This window comes from Pipistrellus kuhlii, unplaced genomic scaffold (assembly GCF_014108245.1).
Source record: "Pipistrellus kuhlii isolate mPipKuh1 unplaced genomic scaffold, mPipKuh1.p scaffold_m20_p_12, whole genome shotgun sequence".
Taxonomy (NCBI): domain Eukaryota; kingdom Metazoa; phylum Chordata; class Mammalia; order Chiroptera; family Vespertilionidae; genus Pipistrellus; species Pipistrellus kuhlii.
In genome coordinates this window covers 5,900,918-5,920,192 of record NW_023425427.1, presented here as the reverse complement: position 1 = coordinate 5,920,192, position 19,275 = coordinate 5,900,918, and the positions used below count along the sequence as shown (strand labels likewise).

The 19,275-nt window shown below is 38.7% G+C and overlaps 2 protein-coding genes across 2 annotated transcripts; one reads left to right on the top strand and one right to left on the bottom strand.

The window, feature by feature from the left end:
* Positions 1 to 34: 34 nt before the first annotated feature.
* LOC118716134 (olfactory receptor 1J2) lies at positions 35 to 19,190 on the bottom strand. Its single transcript, XM_036432920.1, has 2 exons — positions 18,686 to 19,190; positions 35 to 981 (listed from the first exon to the last, which is right to left on the bottom strand). The coding sequence occupies exons 1-2, from the start codon at positions 19,188 to 19,190 to the stop codon at positions 35 to 37; spliced, it is 1,452 nt and encodes a 483-aa protein (XP_036288813.1).
* Positions 11,779 to 12,720, top strand: LOC118716138 (olfactory receptor 1J1-like). The gene has a single exon (XM_036432926.1). The coding sequence runs from the start codon at positions 11,779 to 11,781 to the stop codon at positions 12,718 to 12,720; it is 942 nt and encodes a 313-aa protein (XP_036288819.1).
* Positions 19,191 to 19,275: the final 85 nt, after the last annotated feature.

Here is a 19,275-nt window from a genome sequence, read left to right as displayed (position 1 = left end):
ATGAGTTTGATTTAAATAAAAGTCACAGATATTACTATGAGAAAAATGTTCCTTTACTGAAAAGTTTCCCAAGGGCCTTTTTCATGTCCTTGTTCCTAAGGCTATAGATAAAGGGGTTCAACATGGGTGTGACCACCGTGTACATGAGAGCCACAATGATGTCCTTGTCAATGAAATTGCTTATTGTTGGGAAAAGGTACTGCCCAAATATTGCCCCGTAATATAAACACACCACAGAGAGGTGGGACCCACATGTGGACAATGCTTTACAGATCCCCTTGGTTGAAGGGACTCGCAGGATGGTGGCCCCAATGTACCCATAAGATACCAGGATACATATAAATGGCAGGGTAATGACCACCACCCCTACTGTGAACATGACCAACTCATTGAGAAAGATGTCTGAGCAGGACAGCTTGAGTATGGCCCCAAGGTCACAGAAGAAATGGGTAATTGTGTTAGCACAGAAGGATAACTGGGTCAAAAGGAGGGTGTGGGAAAGGGAGCTGGCACAAGACAGAATCCAGGACACAGCTACCAGTAAAACACACAGCTCTTCCCTCATGATGATGGTGTACTGAAGAGGGTGACAGATGGCAACATATCGGTCATATGCCATTGATGTAATAAGGAAGCTGTCCAGGTCAGTAAAAAATATGAAGAAATACATCTGTGAAATACAGCCTGCATAGGGGATGGATTTGTACTTAGTGTGCATGTCCATGAGCATTTTAGGGACAGTGACAGATGAAAAGCTGACATCAGTGAAGGCCAAGTGGCTGAGGAAGAAGTACATGGGCGTGTGCAGGCGGGAGTCCAGCCTGATGAGCAGGATGATGAGCAGGTTGCCCAGCACCGTGGTCAGGTACATGCCCAGGAACAGGGTGAAGAACACACCCTGCTGCCCTGGTGGGATGGGGAGCCCCAGGAGGAGGAACTGGGGCACACTGCTCTGGTTCTCGCTCCTCATGGTCCTCCTGTCTGTTGGGGATTAAGAATTGTTGAGAATCTTAAAACTAATCTTTATTGTTGAAAGTATTACATATATCCCTCTTTCCTCCCCCATTTACCCCTTCTAGCTCACCCCGCCCCCCACTCCAGGCCTTTACCACACTATTTATTGTCTGTGTCCATGGGTTATGCATATATATGGTTAAGAATATTAAGGACTCTATAGTAATGATTTTTAGCTGTCAAATGAAAAATATGTATGTTTTGTTTTAGAAACTGGGAAACTTAACCTGTTTTTCACATATTCCTTATATGTTGGCACATAAGGGAATTAGAAAAATTGTCAGTGAGGTATTTTAATGTGAGCCAGCTTTTCTTAGTTCACTGACAAAACAGAATTTGTACATCTGTGGCATTGGGAACTTGATTATAGAATCTGATGTCTCAGCCACGTTATTGCCCCAAGGATGTTCTGTGAGGCTCCAAACCATCAGCTATGTCATAGTAACTTTTATATTTGACTTCAGTATCTATTTTTAAATTTCATATGAGAGGCAAAAATTTAAATAAAAGGTTATAAAGAATAGTACTGTATTCCTTAAAGAAAACTCATCAATATATATATGTATTTATTTCAATTTAGTAAAGGATCCCCGAGAAACTCTGGAATATGTTAATTCATTCTTCCTCCTACAGTGAGGGAAATAGTTTGAAAGTGTAAGAAGCCTGCCTTAAACTCCTGGCTTAACTATCTGTAAACAGTTTTGGAATGCTTAAATTCTGGGCTGTCCAGACCTGGTTTTCTGTTAGGATCCAGCAAGTGGAGATTCCTTCTGAAAGACTCAGCTTCCCTGTGTCTTTGTCTTTATCTCTTGAGTCACTTTTCTTTCTGTTCACCTCTTTCTCTCTTACTGTCTGTCCCTTCACTTTATCTTTCTTGTTTTCTCCTTCGTTCCATCTCACTCTCTGCCTCTGTATCTTCTTTCTCCTGTCACCCCATGTCTCTTCCCTTCCCTTTCTTTTCCTTCCCCCTTTTTCCCTTTCCTTCCCTTTTCTTCATCTTTTTTCATTCTTTCCTTTTCCATGTCAAAATAATCTTTCTGATCCTTCCTCTTCTATACCCATATATAAACTCATATATTGCTGAGGAAAAAAATACCCGTTCCATTCGTATTACTGATCTTACCTGCATTTATGATCCGATGTTTGGTGGGTGTATTTGGAGATTCTCTTTAGGAGACCTAAATATCAGCTTCCAAGGTTCTAGACGTTCTTGGGCATCAAAAAGAGAAGCTACAAGTTCAGATTTTAACTTTTGTTGATTAGTCCCAGAGCTATGAATTGAAGAGTATAACTAGCAAAAGAGAGAACCTTAGGGCATAGGGAGCAGAACTTGTAATTTCCTGTTGAAAACATCCATCAACTTGGATTAATTAATTGTCCAATTTCCCCTTGATTCTTTTAGAAATGTGTCCTGTGGGAGGGATGTTTGTGCCTTGTACTTTAGAGAATGAGCCTACAGAGAAAGCCCTTAAGACACTGTTAGTCTTCCTTCTGTCCCAAGCTCAGCTTTCCCTTAGGTCAAACTCCAGAGAGGTTAAAAAAAATGACTGGCTCCAACCAGGTTCAAACAGAAAGCCAAAAGACTAAATGGCCTGTAAGAATTTAGGTAGAACCATATCCCACTCAAAGGGATCTATTGGGTACCTACCCACAAGGTAACCTTGTATTTTTCTCTCTAGTGATAATTATTAAATGCAAAGTGGGGTAAGGCAGGGATAATTACCCCTTTTTTTTTTTTGGAAGTTTTATTGCTTTCTTGACAAATTTAGATCGGTTATATTAAATGATTTTCAAGTAAGAAAAAGGAATGAAGGAAGGAAGGTAAAGAGGCTGAAAACCCACAAGGAAAGTAAACTTGCAAATAGGAAAAAAAAAGTCGACACGTGCAACCCATAATAATTTGTCTCTTAAAATTAAAAAGCTTCAGGTTCTTTGAAACTGACCATTTGAGAAAATGATAATTTGTTGTATCATTAGTGATTCTTAGGGGTGAGATATATAGGACAATAAATAAGTATTTATAGTTTGAGATAATCTTCTTTGGGTATTTATTTTACCCTTTTTGATGTCTGGGTTTGAAAGGTAGTCAATATAGCAAAGCTTCTCCATGAAGTTTCTCTCTAGCTGTGATGACTATATTACTGCTACAAGTATTAGACTTCAGAGCAGAGGACTTGGGAAAGACTGCCGTTGAAGTCCAACAGCATTCTAAGCAAAAGCCAGAGAAGAACAATTTTCAAATATTAGCCAGTAGCAGCTTAGCAAACTCAAAGTGGGCCATAAGCTAGATTGGCTATAGGCACTGGATTCCCTGGGAAAGACACACCAGACATGTCCCAGAGAGGACATGGTGGGGCTAGCAGGTAGGTTGAACAAACAAAAAGGCTTGGATATAGAATTTAGGGAACTCAGGTAGTAGATACAGAAAGTGATGTAAGCAAGCAGTATAGATAGGAGCAGATGGCATTGCACAAAGGTGTGTGTGGGGGTTTGGACAGATGGAGTAATGAGTCAGGGTGGAGACACTTTGGAGTAAGATCTGACATGCTTAATGTCAGAGGAAAGACCTGTGGCAGGCTATGCGAGATAGACAGAAGAGCTTATAATGGGATAGATGAAAGAGAGGATTCTACCTGGAAAGCAAAAGACAAGTTATTGCACCTTTCACAGTACTTTGTAGGCCTCTTCAAATTTTGGAGACATACCACCACCACCACACCTGGAACACTGGTCTTGCCAATTTGTCAAACGACTTGATAGACTGCAGCTTTAAGTAGGATATAGAGCAATAGAGGTCTCTGTGACTGGTTCAAACTGTGGTCCAAGGGTCATCTAAGTTGATGGAACCCATGGTGCTGGCAGTATCCAGGGTAGATAATGGCACCCCCATGGAGCCTCCAATAGACTCAATTAGAAGAGCTTCAATGCTGCACTTCTAGAGTAGAAGCTGCTGCCAAACTACTGGGCGGTAGAGAGTCCAAATGCCTAACTGTGGGCTATTAAGTGACTGGAGCTAAATGCTTCCTGGAACAAAAAGTCATAAGGTCAGTAGCCCCAACAGCAAATTTGATATTAAGCCTCAGTAGATAGAGCCAAGGTAAATTTCAGAACCTGGTAACCTGGACCCTCATGTCATTTACCTATGTTACATCGATGTCTATCCCTCAGTTCGCACCTATGGCCACCATCTTGGAGAATATGTCACAGGACGTAAGGGTCTGAATAGTGCAGGAGGCAAATTCCCAGCTCATACTTGTTTAACTTACCACTTCAGTGCATTTTGGCTAGAACCCCAATGACAACTGTTTTTACTTCTTTGAGGAGGACTTTCTCTGGCCACTGAAGCTCAGTTTGCTTATATATTCAGCTGGCCAGAAGTGCTAGAAACTGTTAACTACTACCACCCCCACTTGTCTTCTGTTAAAGACAGACAGGAGATGGCACATAAACACCTCAGCGCACTCACTGCTGGGGTGGAGAGATTTGAGGTTGGATTCTAGTGTTCCCTGAGGAGTTAGCTTCATAACCTGGGTGGTAATTTTTCTCCCTTACGAATGTACTTCTTCTACATAGTCCATTCACCTTTTACTTGTTTTGGTTGTCTTGAGTGTCTGCTAATGTGTAATATTTTATAAGCCTACCTGCTTAACCCATTAAATTTGGGGTTGGTAGCCCACCTCTTTGCTCCCATAACACACACTGCTTTGCTGTCCTGCTCATTAGATTGGGCTCTTTTAAAAAAAACAACAACCCTGTGTTTTCAAATATAGACTTACAGTATTCACAAAATTCTCACTACATAATAGGTACACACTATTTTAATTAATAACATGCTATCTCCTCTCCTTGATTCTGTAACTCCTATCAGTATTTGCAAGTCTTGATAAAATAGGTTTCAGAGGCTTCTTACACTCATTTGTATGGTTAAAAAATAGATTTTGAACACTGAGGATGTGCCAACTATTATTATCTATACTAATAATAGAGGAATATGCAAATTGTCCAGGATTCCATCACAGTAATGACCAAACAGTAGGCTTTGTGGGGCGACCAGGCTGGCAGAGGGGTGGGCAGTTGGAGGCTATCTGGCCACAAGGAGGGTAGTTGTAGTTGGGGGAAGTTCCCAGGGATTGGGCCTAAACCGACAGTCAGACATCCCCCAAGGGGTCCTAGATTGGGGAGGGAGCAGGCTGGGCTGAGGAGACCCCCTCCTGTGCATGAATTTTATGCACTGAGCCTAGTGTGTCATAACTGTCAAAAAATATTCCTGCATACATTCAGGTATTTCTGTAGGAAGAAAAAAATCTCTATTTCTGAGAAACAGAAACCCAACTATTCCTTGATAAGTGTTTTATTCCCAGGGATTAGCAGCAGCTCTTCTCCCAGTTCCAGATTGAATATGAGAAGGAAGAAGTCCATATGCTACAGAGCCTACTGTTACAAGGAAACTTCATGGTGCAATGGAACTAGACTTTACATTTGAAGCTAATGTGTTTGGGTTTGAATCCTCCTTTGGTAATTTTCTTTTTGACTCATTCTTAAATGCAATAAAATGGTGAAATTAAATGAGGTCACAGGGTGAAAATTCTTTATAAAAAATGAATCTGCAAATATAAAAGTTCTCATTTATATCCCCAAAGGAGTTGACTGTCTTTAGTATATGGCTAAGGCACATCTCCACAGGGAGTGGTGAAGGAAATGCAGTAATTACTCCCAAATTGTTCTTTGTCCCTCACTGGAAATTTGTGACCTTGGTCTCCTGGGTTCCCAGCCTGGCTGGTAAAAACGGATACCCTTGTTTTTGTCTGGTTTAAAAGAGAGAGTGTACCTTCTTTTCACTTCAGGGTTGAGCTTGTGACTTTTCTTTCTTTCCCATCTCTAAACCTTTTGAAGAGAAAATGAAATATTAGTGCATCTCTTAGAGCTGACAGTATTTGAATTTATTACTCCTGAGCTAGGTAAGGGCAGTTTTTGTAGGCTGCAGTTAACAGTGTGTGTGTGTGTGTGTGTGTGTGTGATTTATGTCAAACACTTTATATAATTTTGTTGTGTCACCTTGAATAATTTAGATGTATGTAATAATTATAATTCTTTGAGGTTTGTACTTACATCTCTAGGAAAATATGATCTCTTTTACATATTTTGCTCTTCCAAACTATGGGCACAAGCTTCCAGGTTTAAAACAGTGGTCCATGTATAGAATTTTTTAATTATGTTCTTTCAAATATTATAATATATGCTTTTCATGAACTCATTTCATTGACTAAAATTATTTCCAATGGATATGTACCATAGTTGCCTTAAACTTTCCATTGTTGACTGAAATTAGGTAGTCCATCAAACACATTGGCCAGGGTCTGACTTGGAACCCCAAGAAATTCACTTCATAAGCAACTGTCTTTTTATTTATTTATTTATTTATTTATTTATTTATTTATTTATTTACTTACTTACTTACTTACTCTTACTAGAGGCCCGATGCACAAAGATTTGTGCAAGAATAAATCTTCCTTCCCCTTGCTGCCGGCACTGCCTTTGCTCCAGTTGGAGCTGCCTTTCCACTTTGCTCTGGTCTGGAGCCACCTTTCTGCCTCTTGCCTTGTCACATCAATTTGCATATTCCCTCTTTATGGGCTGTGGATGCCTCCATCTTTGTTGTGGGGTTATGGTCAATTTGCATATTCCATCTTTATTAGATAGGATTTTTTAAATATATTTTTATTAATTTCAGAGTGGAAGGGAGTGGGGGAGAGAGATAGAAACATCATTGATGAGAATCACTGATCAGCTGCCTCCTGCACAACCCACACTGGGGATCAAGCCTGCAAATGAGGCATGTGCTCTGACCAGGAATCAAATTGTGATCTCCTGGTTCATAGGTAAACACTCAGCCAGTGAGCCATGACAGCCCACCAGGCAGTTGTCTTTTTAAAAAAATTTCTTTATTGATTAAGGTGTTATATACGTGACCTTATTCCCCCATTACCCCCCAACCCTCCCCACTCATGCCCTCACCCCCCTGTTGTCAGTGTCCATTGGTTAGGCTTATATGCATGCATACAAGTCCTTTGGTTGATCTTTCACCCTTACCCCCACCTCAGAGGGTAGTTGTCTTTTTAAATTTAGTAGTTGGTATTCTAGTTTCTCTATTCACTTTTGGACATTTGATTAGGGACTGAGGCAATACATCTATCCAAAAGCTTGTGGGAAATTACAAACCCCAACTTCTGCTCTTTAATGAGGAACAGATGTCTTTTTGGGGGGTCAAATTATGCTCTGCTAGAGAAAATAATAATATGGTGCTTAGAAACATGGGTTTGATATCTGATAAATCTGAGATTGAATGACCTGTTCCTATTTCCATGCTGAATATTTTAGGCAAATTATTTATATTCTCTAATTCCTAGTTTCCAAATGTTAAATAAGAAAAATGCCTTTTTTGTGGTCCTATTAGGCTGATAAGATATAAAATATATGTCATAGCAGTTGGCCTATATTCCACAATAAGTATGTGATTAATAAATGGTCTTTATTATCATTGTTATTGTCATTATTTTGATATTACCATTTAGGCACATATCTTGAAACCATAGGTTTTCATTCATTCTCAAACTTTCTGATTTATTTCCTAAAGTTGTAAAGTGCTTTCAGGCAGCAAGCACTGTCTTCCTTGAGAATGTAGTTAATAAAATCATGTAATATAGCAGGAAGAATTTAGTCTTTGAAGCCAGATAGTCCTGGTATCAAATCCCAGGTTCACATATACTAGTGCTATAACACTGGGTTAGTTTCATCACTGAGTCCCAATTTTCTCCTCATAACATGAGAATTGGATGCCTATGTGGGAAGAAATGAGCAGTATTTTGAAAAGCACCTTGTCCAAATTAGGTTCGAAATGCTATTTTATTGATAATTGTGACTATTTCTAGCCCATCACAGTCATCTCATTGGCAGCATCTAAGTTAAATTGGAATGATAGTAAATTTGCTTTCAGTGTCTACAGCCTCTGCTTTCACTCTATCTGTAATCCCCACCCATGACCCTTACCCCTTCTCACCCCTTGTTCAGCCCTCTAAACCTGCTCCCCACTCCCCGCCCCAAATATACAGCTCCCAGCCATTCCATCTCAGTGAGAGTGTTGTACAGAGGACTGTCTCTCAGGAATACTTACTGTTAAAGCTAATCTGTAGTTGGGACCTTAAAGCCTTTTTCCTCTTGCTGAAAGAATTTAAGGTATCTGCAGGCTATTGAGAGTGGTGTTTTGGGAAGGGATATGGAAGGCTCGATGCTCTGGAAGCCACACCACACAGCTGTAGTTCTGCATGTCCCCTGAGAAAAACTGACCCACATAATCTGAAGAATCTCAAGAAATTTAGGAGTGTGTTCCATTACTCATTTTCCACAACCCATGAAGATTGTGGAATCATGTTTGGGTCTGATGGTTGGAATCTGTGCAGAAAGCCTTCTCTCCCTCTGGGGCTAAGAAGAAAACCACATTCACCTATTTTAGGAGACCTGATGATTAAGCATTCATTAATATACTGATTTGATATCTGGTCTCAGATATATAGGGAGCCAGTCAGCTTTTCTATAGTCATTGAAAGTTATCATTTGAAATGAAAATTTCCTCTTTCATTTAGTTATGATTCATAACTTATTCATATAGTTATGGTTCATAACTATAGTCTTCCTTTCACTCAGTTGGGATGGGAATCCAGGTCTGGTGGCATAGGGTGGCCTTCTGAATCCAGTTGACAAAGTGATGATGAGACCTCTAAACACTATCTTCTTGTTTCTGCTTCCTTCCCTCATGTTGGATAGTGTATGTTTAGGTGGGAATGAATCAAGCAATCTTTTGCTCCTTCTTTAAATGGGAGAGAATTAGTAGGGTATGGATTCTCTGCTCCCTTATAGCATCTTTATGACACTAATTTTCTTAGTATTGACTAGCTTGCCTGGGAGTAGAATATTTGGCATTTGCCACGGGCCTTTGGGATTGACAATTGCCCATTGGCTATAGATATTGGTCAAAGTACTTGCATTACACTTTAATAGTAAAACTTATTTAAACTGCTGGTGGGTAAGCATAGGATTAAAGGAATCATGGAAATTGAGGAGGAAAAATAGAGGGAGACACTGCCTTCCTAATATTGATTATTATAATTATTATGAAGCCATTCTTTTAAATATGAAAATGTTACCCAGCTGTACAATGCATTAATCAAACTGATGGCACTTTATTACCCAGACAGATTTTCCCCAAGGTCACATTTGAACATACCTCACCCTCCATCCTCTATCTTACCCTCTCAACTAGTAACATTTTCTGGAGAATGTGACCTTAGAAGTATTTTTCATTTAGAGCAATGTTCTGATTATTTAATATTTAAAAATAAATGAAACATATGACCCAGGTACCCACACTCAGAATATACCACATTTGTTTCTAACAGTTAAAATAAACAAAACAGAATGGTTCAGACACAGCCAAAGCTCCATCTACCCATTTCTATCTCCTGCTTCCTTCTCTATAGGGTTAAATACTGTCATGAAAATTTTAATTTATATCTTTTAATATTTTAATGCATTTTTATACTTTTTGCACATATACATACCATAAGTAATATGGTATTTTGATATATGAGTGTTTTGATATATAATCTGTAGGCATAATTTTGCATCTACTTTAACCAAAAATTAATTTTTAGAGATCTATTATCCATGTGGTATAGAGTTCATTTAGTTTTACGGATGGATAGGATTGATTGCATGAATAAATTAACCTGAGTTCATCCATTTTTTTTTTTTACTACTGGGGAATTAGTTGTTTTAGTTCTTTGCTATTAAAAAGTTGCAAATAATTATGAGGTCTGTATCCTTAAGAAGTGAGAGCATTTTTCTGCAAGATAGATGGAGAAAGACAATTACATCAAAGAGAATATAAATCTTCAACTTTATAAGATAAATTCAAAATAGAGGAATTACTTTAAATAATCAATAGCAGTGCCTGAAAATTTGTTTTCTTCATATTCCTGTCATTTCATGATGTTCTCATATATATTTTAAAAAATTTATCAACGATATTTCATTATTTTAATTTGCATCTGTCACACTTGGAAAGTAAGTCCTTTTTAAATATACTTATTGACTTTTTGACTTCATTTTTTTCTGTGAATTTCTAGCTCATATTGATTGAGCTTTTTGTCCTGTCCTTATTAACTCATAGGAATTCTGCATGTATCCTGAGTGCTAATCGCTTACTGATTTGGGCAGTGCGTATTCTCCATCCATGGCTTGTCTCTTGGTGGCTTCGTTACGGTGGTAGTGGTTGTACTAAAGAAACTTTTTTTTAATGCAATCAAATTTAAATTTATATAGTATGCTTTGTGGAGTTTTGATTAAGAAATGTGTTACTTCCCTAAGATCATATTATAATTTACAAAATTTTTCTAATGTTTTTGAAATTTTGCTTCTCACATTTAAGTTTTTTATTGGGGTTATTTTTATGTGTGGTGTGAGGTAGTGATATAATGTTATTTTCCCTTTATGGAAAGACAACTGCCTTAGCACCATTACTTAAAGAGTCTATATTTTTTTCACTGATTTATAGTGTCACTCTGTCAGTTACCAAGTCCTCTTTATAAATATGTCTGTTTCTAGGCACTCCATTTTCCTCCACTGGTTTATTGGTTTACCTTCGTAAAAATACATTATTTGTTGTAATCAATGTAACTGCATAGTAAGATTTGATATGTTATAGTGAATTCCTACCTTTAAAATTTATAGTGATATTTCAATAATTAATGATCTGGGTTAGGAAATAAATCTCTTGTAGGCTAATTTAAAAACACTGGAAGGATTAGAATTTCTCTTTAAAATTATTTTTGGTTTTTAGATGCACTTCTTTGTAATGCCATGTTATTAGGATTATTAGGACTAAACTGGAGTCTTGAATAAGGCCTGATGTTTCTTTTTTAAAAAATTTTTAAAATTAAATTATTATCTTTGTACATATACCATTGCCCCCCCCCATACATGCCCTCCCTCCCCAGAGTTCTGATGTAAGTTTCTTAAATGGACTCTCATGATGAATTTAATTAGATGAGACATATTTTATTTGATCAACAAATTTATATTGTGTATGCATGGATTATCTGTGACAGATTCTGGTTCTACAACCAATGAACCAATTAGAAATAATTATGGGATATGTAGGCAACCAGGGGATACAGAGTTAAACAGATCATTACACACAAAATTATGAAGGCCAATGAGATATATGATATCAAATAATTTGTTTTGTTTCAAGAAGACAAATCTGGAGTCAAAATGCTTGGGTCCAAATTCCAGCTTCTCCTTTTCTTACGGCTGTAAGAGTGTCTGCCTCAGTTCTCTCATCTGAAGAGTGGAAATAATAACAGTACCAATCTAATTCATATATTTAAGATTGTTAAGTCAGTTACTGCATGTAAATTATTAGACCAGGGCACAAAACAACATTTAATAAACATTAACTGTTAGTATTATTATTTACAGAGACTGGGACTACATTGAGAAGGGAAGTGGCTGTATATCCTAAGCTATGCTTCTTTTATATTTATTCAGCAAAATATACACAAAATGTAAGAAAATATGAAGACATTCTCTAAATCAAAAGAATGACTCTATTATGCTATGTCACAACTATCATTTTTTTTTTATTCCAAGAAATTCCACCTTTTCCTTCAGCTTTTTCCACCAGTCTGCTCCAGCTAGGGTACCAGTATGAGGAGAGAGAACCAGAGCAGCGTGTCCCAGTTCCTCCTCCTGGGGCTCCCCATTCCACAAGGGCAGAAGGGCCTATTCTTCACCCTGTTCCTGGGCATGTACCTGACCACGGTGCTGGGCAACCTGTTCATCATCCTGCTCATCAGGCTGGACTCTCGCCTGCACACGCCCATGTACTTCTTCCTCAGCCACTTGGCCTTCACTGATGTCTGCTTTTCATCTGTCACTGTGCCTAAAATGCTCACTAACATGCAAACCCAGAACCTATCTATCCCCTATAAAGGCTGTGTTTCACAGACATATTTTTTCATACTCTTTGCTGATCTAGACAGTTTCTTGATCACATCAATGGCTTATGACAGGTATGTGGCCATCTGTCACCCTCTTCAGTACACCACCATCATGAGTCAGAATATTTGTATCATGCTGGTGGCTGGGTCTTGGGTCATTGCTTCTGCTTGTGCTCTTTTGCATACCCTCCTCCTAGCCCGTCTGTCCTTCTGTGCTGACCATGCTGTCCCACACTTCTTCTGTGACCTTGCTGCTCTGCTCAAATTGTCCTGCTCAGACACTTCCCTCAACCAATTGGTAATCTTTACTGCAGGATTAACAGCCATTATGCTTCCATTCTTATGCATCTTGGTTTCTTATGGCCATATTGGGGTCACCATTCTCCAGGTTCCCTCTACCAAGGGCATCCGTAAAGCCCTGTCCACGTGTGGCTCTCATCTCTCAGTAGTGACACTCTATTATGGGGCAATTATTGGTCTATATTTTATTCCTTCATCCAACAACAGCAATGGCAATAACATAATCGCCTCATTGATGTACACAGTGGTGACTCCCATGCTGAACCCCTTTATTTATAGCTTAAGAAATAAAGACATGAAAGGGGCACAGAGGAAATTCTTGCATAAGAAAACATATTATTCCAGCTGATACTACCTTTCTTTTTAAAACACCCATGTGATCATATTTCCTTAATAGCATGTAAATACAATTTATTAAAAACAGAGCTCACTTGTCTTCCTTCTATAACTATCAATCACAATGTAGGCTGACATTATTCTTGGACTTGTTATGGGAATAATAACACAAGATGTGTTTTATTGGACTTACTTTGCTCTCTCTCTCTCTCTCTTCTCTCTCTCTCTCTCTCTCTCTCTCTCTCTTTTTTTAAATAATAGGGATTATAAATACTTAGAGGATACTGTGTCTCTTTGGCTGGTATCATTAAATAGAAGCTGCCAGGGCTGGTCCTTCCTCCAATTTTTAAGTTGTAAAATGTACATCTTCATTTTGAAAGAATTTTTCATTTTGGTGATGATACGGCTTTTGCCCCCCTAGGCACCCGCACATCCAGGGACTCTGAGCCCTTCTATATAAGGGAGAACATATTAAATTTTACACTCCTTTCATAATAATTAACACACTGCTTTCTCGTCCTTTAGAAATATATCTTATACATCCTTTCTCCCCAACACATGCAGATATTCAGCAACAAAATAAATGTCACATCCATTGTCTCAGGTACCAGTCAGAGAGCTTAATATGCATTTAAGCCATCTACTTTAATCCTGAGAACAACCCTAAGAGATATGTAGGGAAAACTCAGGTTCAAAGAGGTGAAGAACAATTTAGAATTGTTGTTAGTGAAAGGAAGACTTGAATCTTGGCTGGCTGACTCCACAGCAATTCAGCCAAGAATGATAACCCTATAGAACGCTGTGTCCTGAGGAGGAATAATTAATTAGCTCAGCCCAGTGGCAGAGGATATACGAAAAACTCCACATAGAAGGTGCTGCTTTACCAGAGATTTAACAAATCAAAATTACTCAGACACACAAACTCTTCTCTCATCCTGATGATCAAGGCAAAGGAAGCAGCATGTCTCAGGATGTTGAACTGGAAGTTCCAATGGAGGCACCATGATTTCAGAAACACCAGATACCAAAGGGAGTTGTAAGGCACATAATAAAGATGTTTATAGGAAATACCCAATAATCAACTTCATAACTTTTGAGCCTCAGAACCTGGATCTAAAGTGCTAAGATATGAGGAGATGAGAGGTTTTTGTAGATATTTCTTTTGGATAAAACTGAGCAGTGAGCCCCAAAATCTACCTTGGGGGGATGGTGCCTTCCTCCTCACCTTAAACTTGGAGAAGCTTCAACAGCACTATTTAGAGAGTTTGAGATATTTTTAATGACTGTGAAAAGCAAGAGGAAAGATGAAATGGGAGAAGAGCAAGGGTGAGAGTGAGCAAGAAAAAGAATGAATTATGTTTGAGAAACACCTTCACTTATTTTCATAGTGGGGCAATAAAAACACATTTCCTATGTACCACAGGTGGATTATGTGTGAGAGAGAACTGCTTTGCAACCATTTTCAGTTATTCCCAAGAAAACCCACTAGAAAGTCTGGGAGATTCTAAGAAAGAGTAAGAGATCTGTAGGGGATGCACCATACTAGAACGAGGGGCTATGAGGGCAAACAGTCACAGGAAGAAAATATACTTTATCTGTATCACAGAGGATTTGTGGGAAGGCAGACTAGTATGGAAGTCTCTGAATAACCGCTGGCCTGGAAGTGACAACAAAAGAATGAATTAGTTTTAACCATCATCCAGGTGGATAGAAGTCAAACCTCTTCAATATGGTAGCAACCAAAGAAGCATATTATTATCACCCCTTTCTCACTCTTGCTCCTATGCCCCATCAGCACAAAGGTGGGTACAATAAATGCAACTATACTTTAGAAAAATTAGAAAAAAGACAATATGCCATTCTGACAACTTTCTGGATCTCAGATTCTTGCTTGGCAGAAAGAAGTGATAAAAAGGGTTGGTTTTTATGAGTGAGGGATTGGTCACTTAAAAGTAAAAAGGATTCTGTATGTTGGATGAAACAAGTAAATATTTCTGTGAATTAAAAAAAAGTATATTTTTTTCATCCAGTATTTTATCCCCAAGTGATCTAGATTCCTAGTCTCAAAGAAGTCACAATTCATCTCATCATTCCCATGTCCTTAGGGGGGGGGGGGAAATCAGAAAATCAACCATTTTTTACGGGATTTTTACATATTTTATTTTTTGTTAGAATAGGTATATTCTGGGGTCCTTATCCTGCCATTCCTGTTGACGTTACTTTATTTTTTTTATTTTTATTTTTTAAAATATATTTTATTGATTTTGTACAGAGAGGAAGGGAGAGAGATAGAGAGTTAGAAACATCAATGAGAGAGAGTCATCGATCAGCTGCCTCTTGCACACCCTCTACTGGGGATATGCCCGCAACCAAGGTACATGCCCTTGACTGGAATCGAACCCGGGACCTTTCGACTGAAAGGTCCGACGCTCTATCCATTGAGCCAAACCGGTTTTGGCTTGACGTTACTTTAGAGCAGGGATGGGAAACCTTTTTTTCTGCCAAGAGCCATTTTGATATTTATGCCATCATTTGTGGGTCATATAAAATTATCAACTTAAAAACTAGCCTGCTATATTTGGTCAAATATATAATGCCTAATGCCTTGGCAGGGCCAGACCAAATGATTTTGTGGGCTTTTTATGGCCCATGGGCCAGACAGACCTCACCCCTGGCTTAGAATAATTAGTTTTAACTCAAAATATAGTGTACTTCATTGCTTTTGAGAAATGCTTCAAAATTCTATTTTCATTTCAGTGATCTGAAGTTATAAGCATTTCCTGGGTCATCATAACAATTTCCTTATAATGGAGATCCAAATATCTACTAATTGTGAGCTTGGAACCGTCCAGTTCTAATCTATACTAATAAAAGGGTAATATGCTAATTAGACCAGATGTCTTCCAGCTGTCCTTCCAGACATCTTTCCAGACAAAGCCATAGTAGTGGGGAGCTGAGGCAGAGTTGGTTAGGGGTAATCAGGCAGGCAGGGGAGCAGTTAGGGGGAGATCAGGCTGGCAGGCAAAGTGGTTAGGGGCTTTCAGGCAGACAGGAAGGTGAGCAGTTAGGAGCCAGTGGTCCTGGATTGCCCAAGGGGTCCTGGATTGGAGGTGCAGGCCTGGCTGAGGCCTCCGCTCCCATTCACAAATTTTGTGCACTGGGCATCTAGTAAATATAAATAAAAATACATTTTAGAGCAATCTTAGTCATCATGTTTTGTTTTGTTTTTATGTACTTTTGAGATATTTTATGAGGATTATTAATTTAATCTACCATGTATTTCAAAGAAAGATTGAAAGTGGTCATAAGAAAATGGGGAAATATTTGCATGTTTGGCTATCAGTGTTTTTCAGTGGGGGTACTCTTAACACTTTGGATAGGGCAGTTCTTCATTGGGCAGGATGTCTTGTGCATTTCAAGCCATTCAACAGCACTGACCACTGACCACTAAATGCTGGTAATAAATTCAATCATTGGATTAACCACAAATGCTCTCATGTCTTCTTAAACTACATTGGAAATTTAAAATACCTGGAGAAGCTGAAACCGGTTTGGCTCAATGTAGAGCGTCGGTCTGCAGACTGAAAGGTCCCAGGTTCAATTCCGGTCAGGGGTATGTACACCCGGTAGGGGGTGTGCAGGAGGCAGCTGGTCGATGTTTCTCTCTCATCGACGTTTCTAGCTCTCTATCTCTCTCCCTTCCTCTCTGTAAAAAATCAATAAAATATATTTTAAAAAAATACCTGGAGAAGTTCACCGACACTATTTTTAAGTTATTTGGTTAGCTTAAGATATTTTGGGAGAAGGCTAAGAGTTAGTTCTAGTACCTTGTTTCCCCGAAAATAAAATATCCTCCGAAAATAAGACCTACTTACAGGTTTCCTTCTGAGTGAAATATAAGGCATTCTCCCGAAAATAAGGCCCCCCTAGGTTCTGTCTCAGAATGAAAATTAATTTACCGTAAACTGGTCACTAGGGTCGCCCCGACTGGCAACCAGTGACATTACGCAGGAATGACAGCCTATCTCCAGACTCTTGATATTACAATAAACAAGCCATTCAAAGACAATTTGCGTATGGAAATTAATGACTACATTGAAAATAGAATGGAGAGAAATCAGCGTGGAAACTTTGTGAAAGCTAAACTGCAAGAAGTTGTGACTTGGGTGAAGAATTCAGGGGAGAAAATCACTGACAGTTGCATTGCAAATGCACTGCGAGCAGGCTACCTTGACAAGAAGTACTCATTTAAAGACAGTGCTATTGCTAAACACGAGAGATTTGGTCCACTGATTCTGAAAGAAATGGAGTCACAAGAAATTCACCAGGAAATTCAGGAATTGGATTGTTATGATGATGTTCCAGAAGATGATGACATGATTGTCAATGAATAAATGAGTAAATTCTTGATACTGTAGGATTCACAGTTTGTCTGGTTTGTGTTGACAACTACTGTACTACCGTACCGTATACAAGTAATAAATTTCCTTTATTTTTATTTAACAATAAATGTGTACCGTATTCTTCTTTATGGAAAATAAGACATCCCCTGAAAATAAACCCTAGTGCATCCTTGGGAGCAAAATTAATATAAGACACTGTCTTATTTTTGGGGAAACAGGGTACTTACATACAAATTAATTTTTTTAAAAAAGTGTGATTTTTTTAAAAAAAGTGCTGCTGATTAAGGTGAGACTAGAGTGAGGCAAAAGAAGCACATGTGTAAAAATTTCCTCAAGTGCAAAATTTGAGACATTTCAAAAATTCAGTAATGAAAGCAAATATTACTTAAAGATTAATTTTTAATTAAGATGAGCTCAGTGCACTCTTCTACCAAATTAAAATTATTACAAAAATATATGATTAACAAAATAATAAAATGTAAATAAAGATAGAAACTGATCCTATACCTGCACAACTCAGCCTCCTCACCCTAATCCTGCTGAATTCTTTTATCAGTTTTCCTAAGGCATTTTGTGTCCTTTTTCTCTGGTATCATCATGGGTTTATTCTTTGCCTTTGGTTTTCATTTAATCCTTAGCTATGATGTGTGTAGATGCATTTCTTTTTTTTCAAATTATCTTTCTTTCAGTTTTCTTAACTTCTTTCTTGATCCTGTAAATTAATGCTTTTAACCAAATTTGAGAAATGTTGAGTTTTTGTTTTTATATGAATTGTGTGCACCACTCATTTTTCTTTTATGTAATGAACATACTATGATAATTGCTACTACGTATTTTTTTTGGTTAATTTCAGTATCTGTGCTTTCTTGTGATCTGTTTCTTATGACCCTTTCTTGACATGATGCCCTTTTGTTTACTTCATGTGTTTAGTAATTTTTCAATGTATACTGGAAATTTTGGAAGATGCATTTAGTATAAAGTACATATTTTAGTTTTAAAGGTGCTGAGTTTTGCTCTGGTAGATAGTTAAATTACTGGCAGATCCTTTTTAATCTTTTAGATTTTGGAGAGGAAAGGATGTTCATGTTGCATGTGGATGATGTGCGGTCTTATATCCAATGAATAGAGAGAACTGTGCTTATCGTGAGGAACACGTTCTTCGATTGAGTATATTTCCCAGAGCCCCTTTCATATCTCGATTCCTCAGACTGTAGATGAAGGGATTTAGCATGGGAGTGACCAGGGTGTACAATACAGCCACAATGACATCCTTGTTGTTGGAGTTGTTGGATGAAGGAAAAAAGTATAGCCCAATGATTGCTCCATAGTACAGAGACACCACAGAGAGGTGGGACCCACATGTAGACAAGGCTTTGCAGATGCCCTCTGTGGAGGGGACTTTCAGGATGGTGGCCCCAATGCGGCCATAAGAAACCAGGATGCATATGAATGGCACAGTAATGACCACCACTCCCACAGTGAGGATAAGCAGCTCATTGACTGTGGTGTCTGAGCTGGACAGCTTAAGCAAGGTGGAGAGATCACAGAAGAAGTGCGAGAGAGTGTTGTCTCCACAGAAAGAAAGACGGGCGAGAAGGAGGGTGTGCAAAAGAGCACTAGCGCAGGATTGGATCCAAGATACAATTACTAGGAAAATACACAGGCTCTGACTCATTATGGTTGAATAGTGCAGGGGATGACAAATGGCCACATACCTGTCATAGGCCATTGAGGTGAGAAGGAGACTATCAAGATCTCCCCAAAATAAGAAGAAGTACACCTGAGAAATGCATCCAGCATAGGAGATGGATTGATCCTGAGTATACATATTCATGAGCATCTTTGGAGCTGTGACTGATGAAAAGGAGATGTCAGTGAAGGCCAAGTGGCTGAGGAAGAAGTACATGGGTGTGTGCAGGCGGGAGTCCAGCCTGATGAGCAGGATGATGAGCAGGTTGCCCAGCACTGTGGTCAGGTACATGCCCAGGAACAGGGTGAAGAACACGCCCTGCTGTTCTGGCCGGATGGGGAGCCCCAAGAGGAGGAACTCAGACACAGTGCTCTGATTATTCCTTCTCATGGTCTTCTTCTGTTTGCCGTAGATGCAAAAAATATATGGAGAGGTGAAAGAATGCGAACCCTTAATGACTACAAAAAATAGAAGC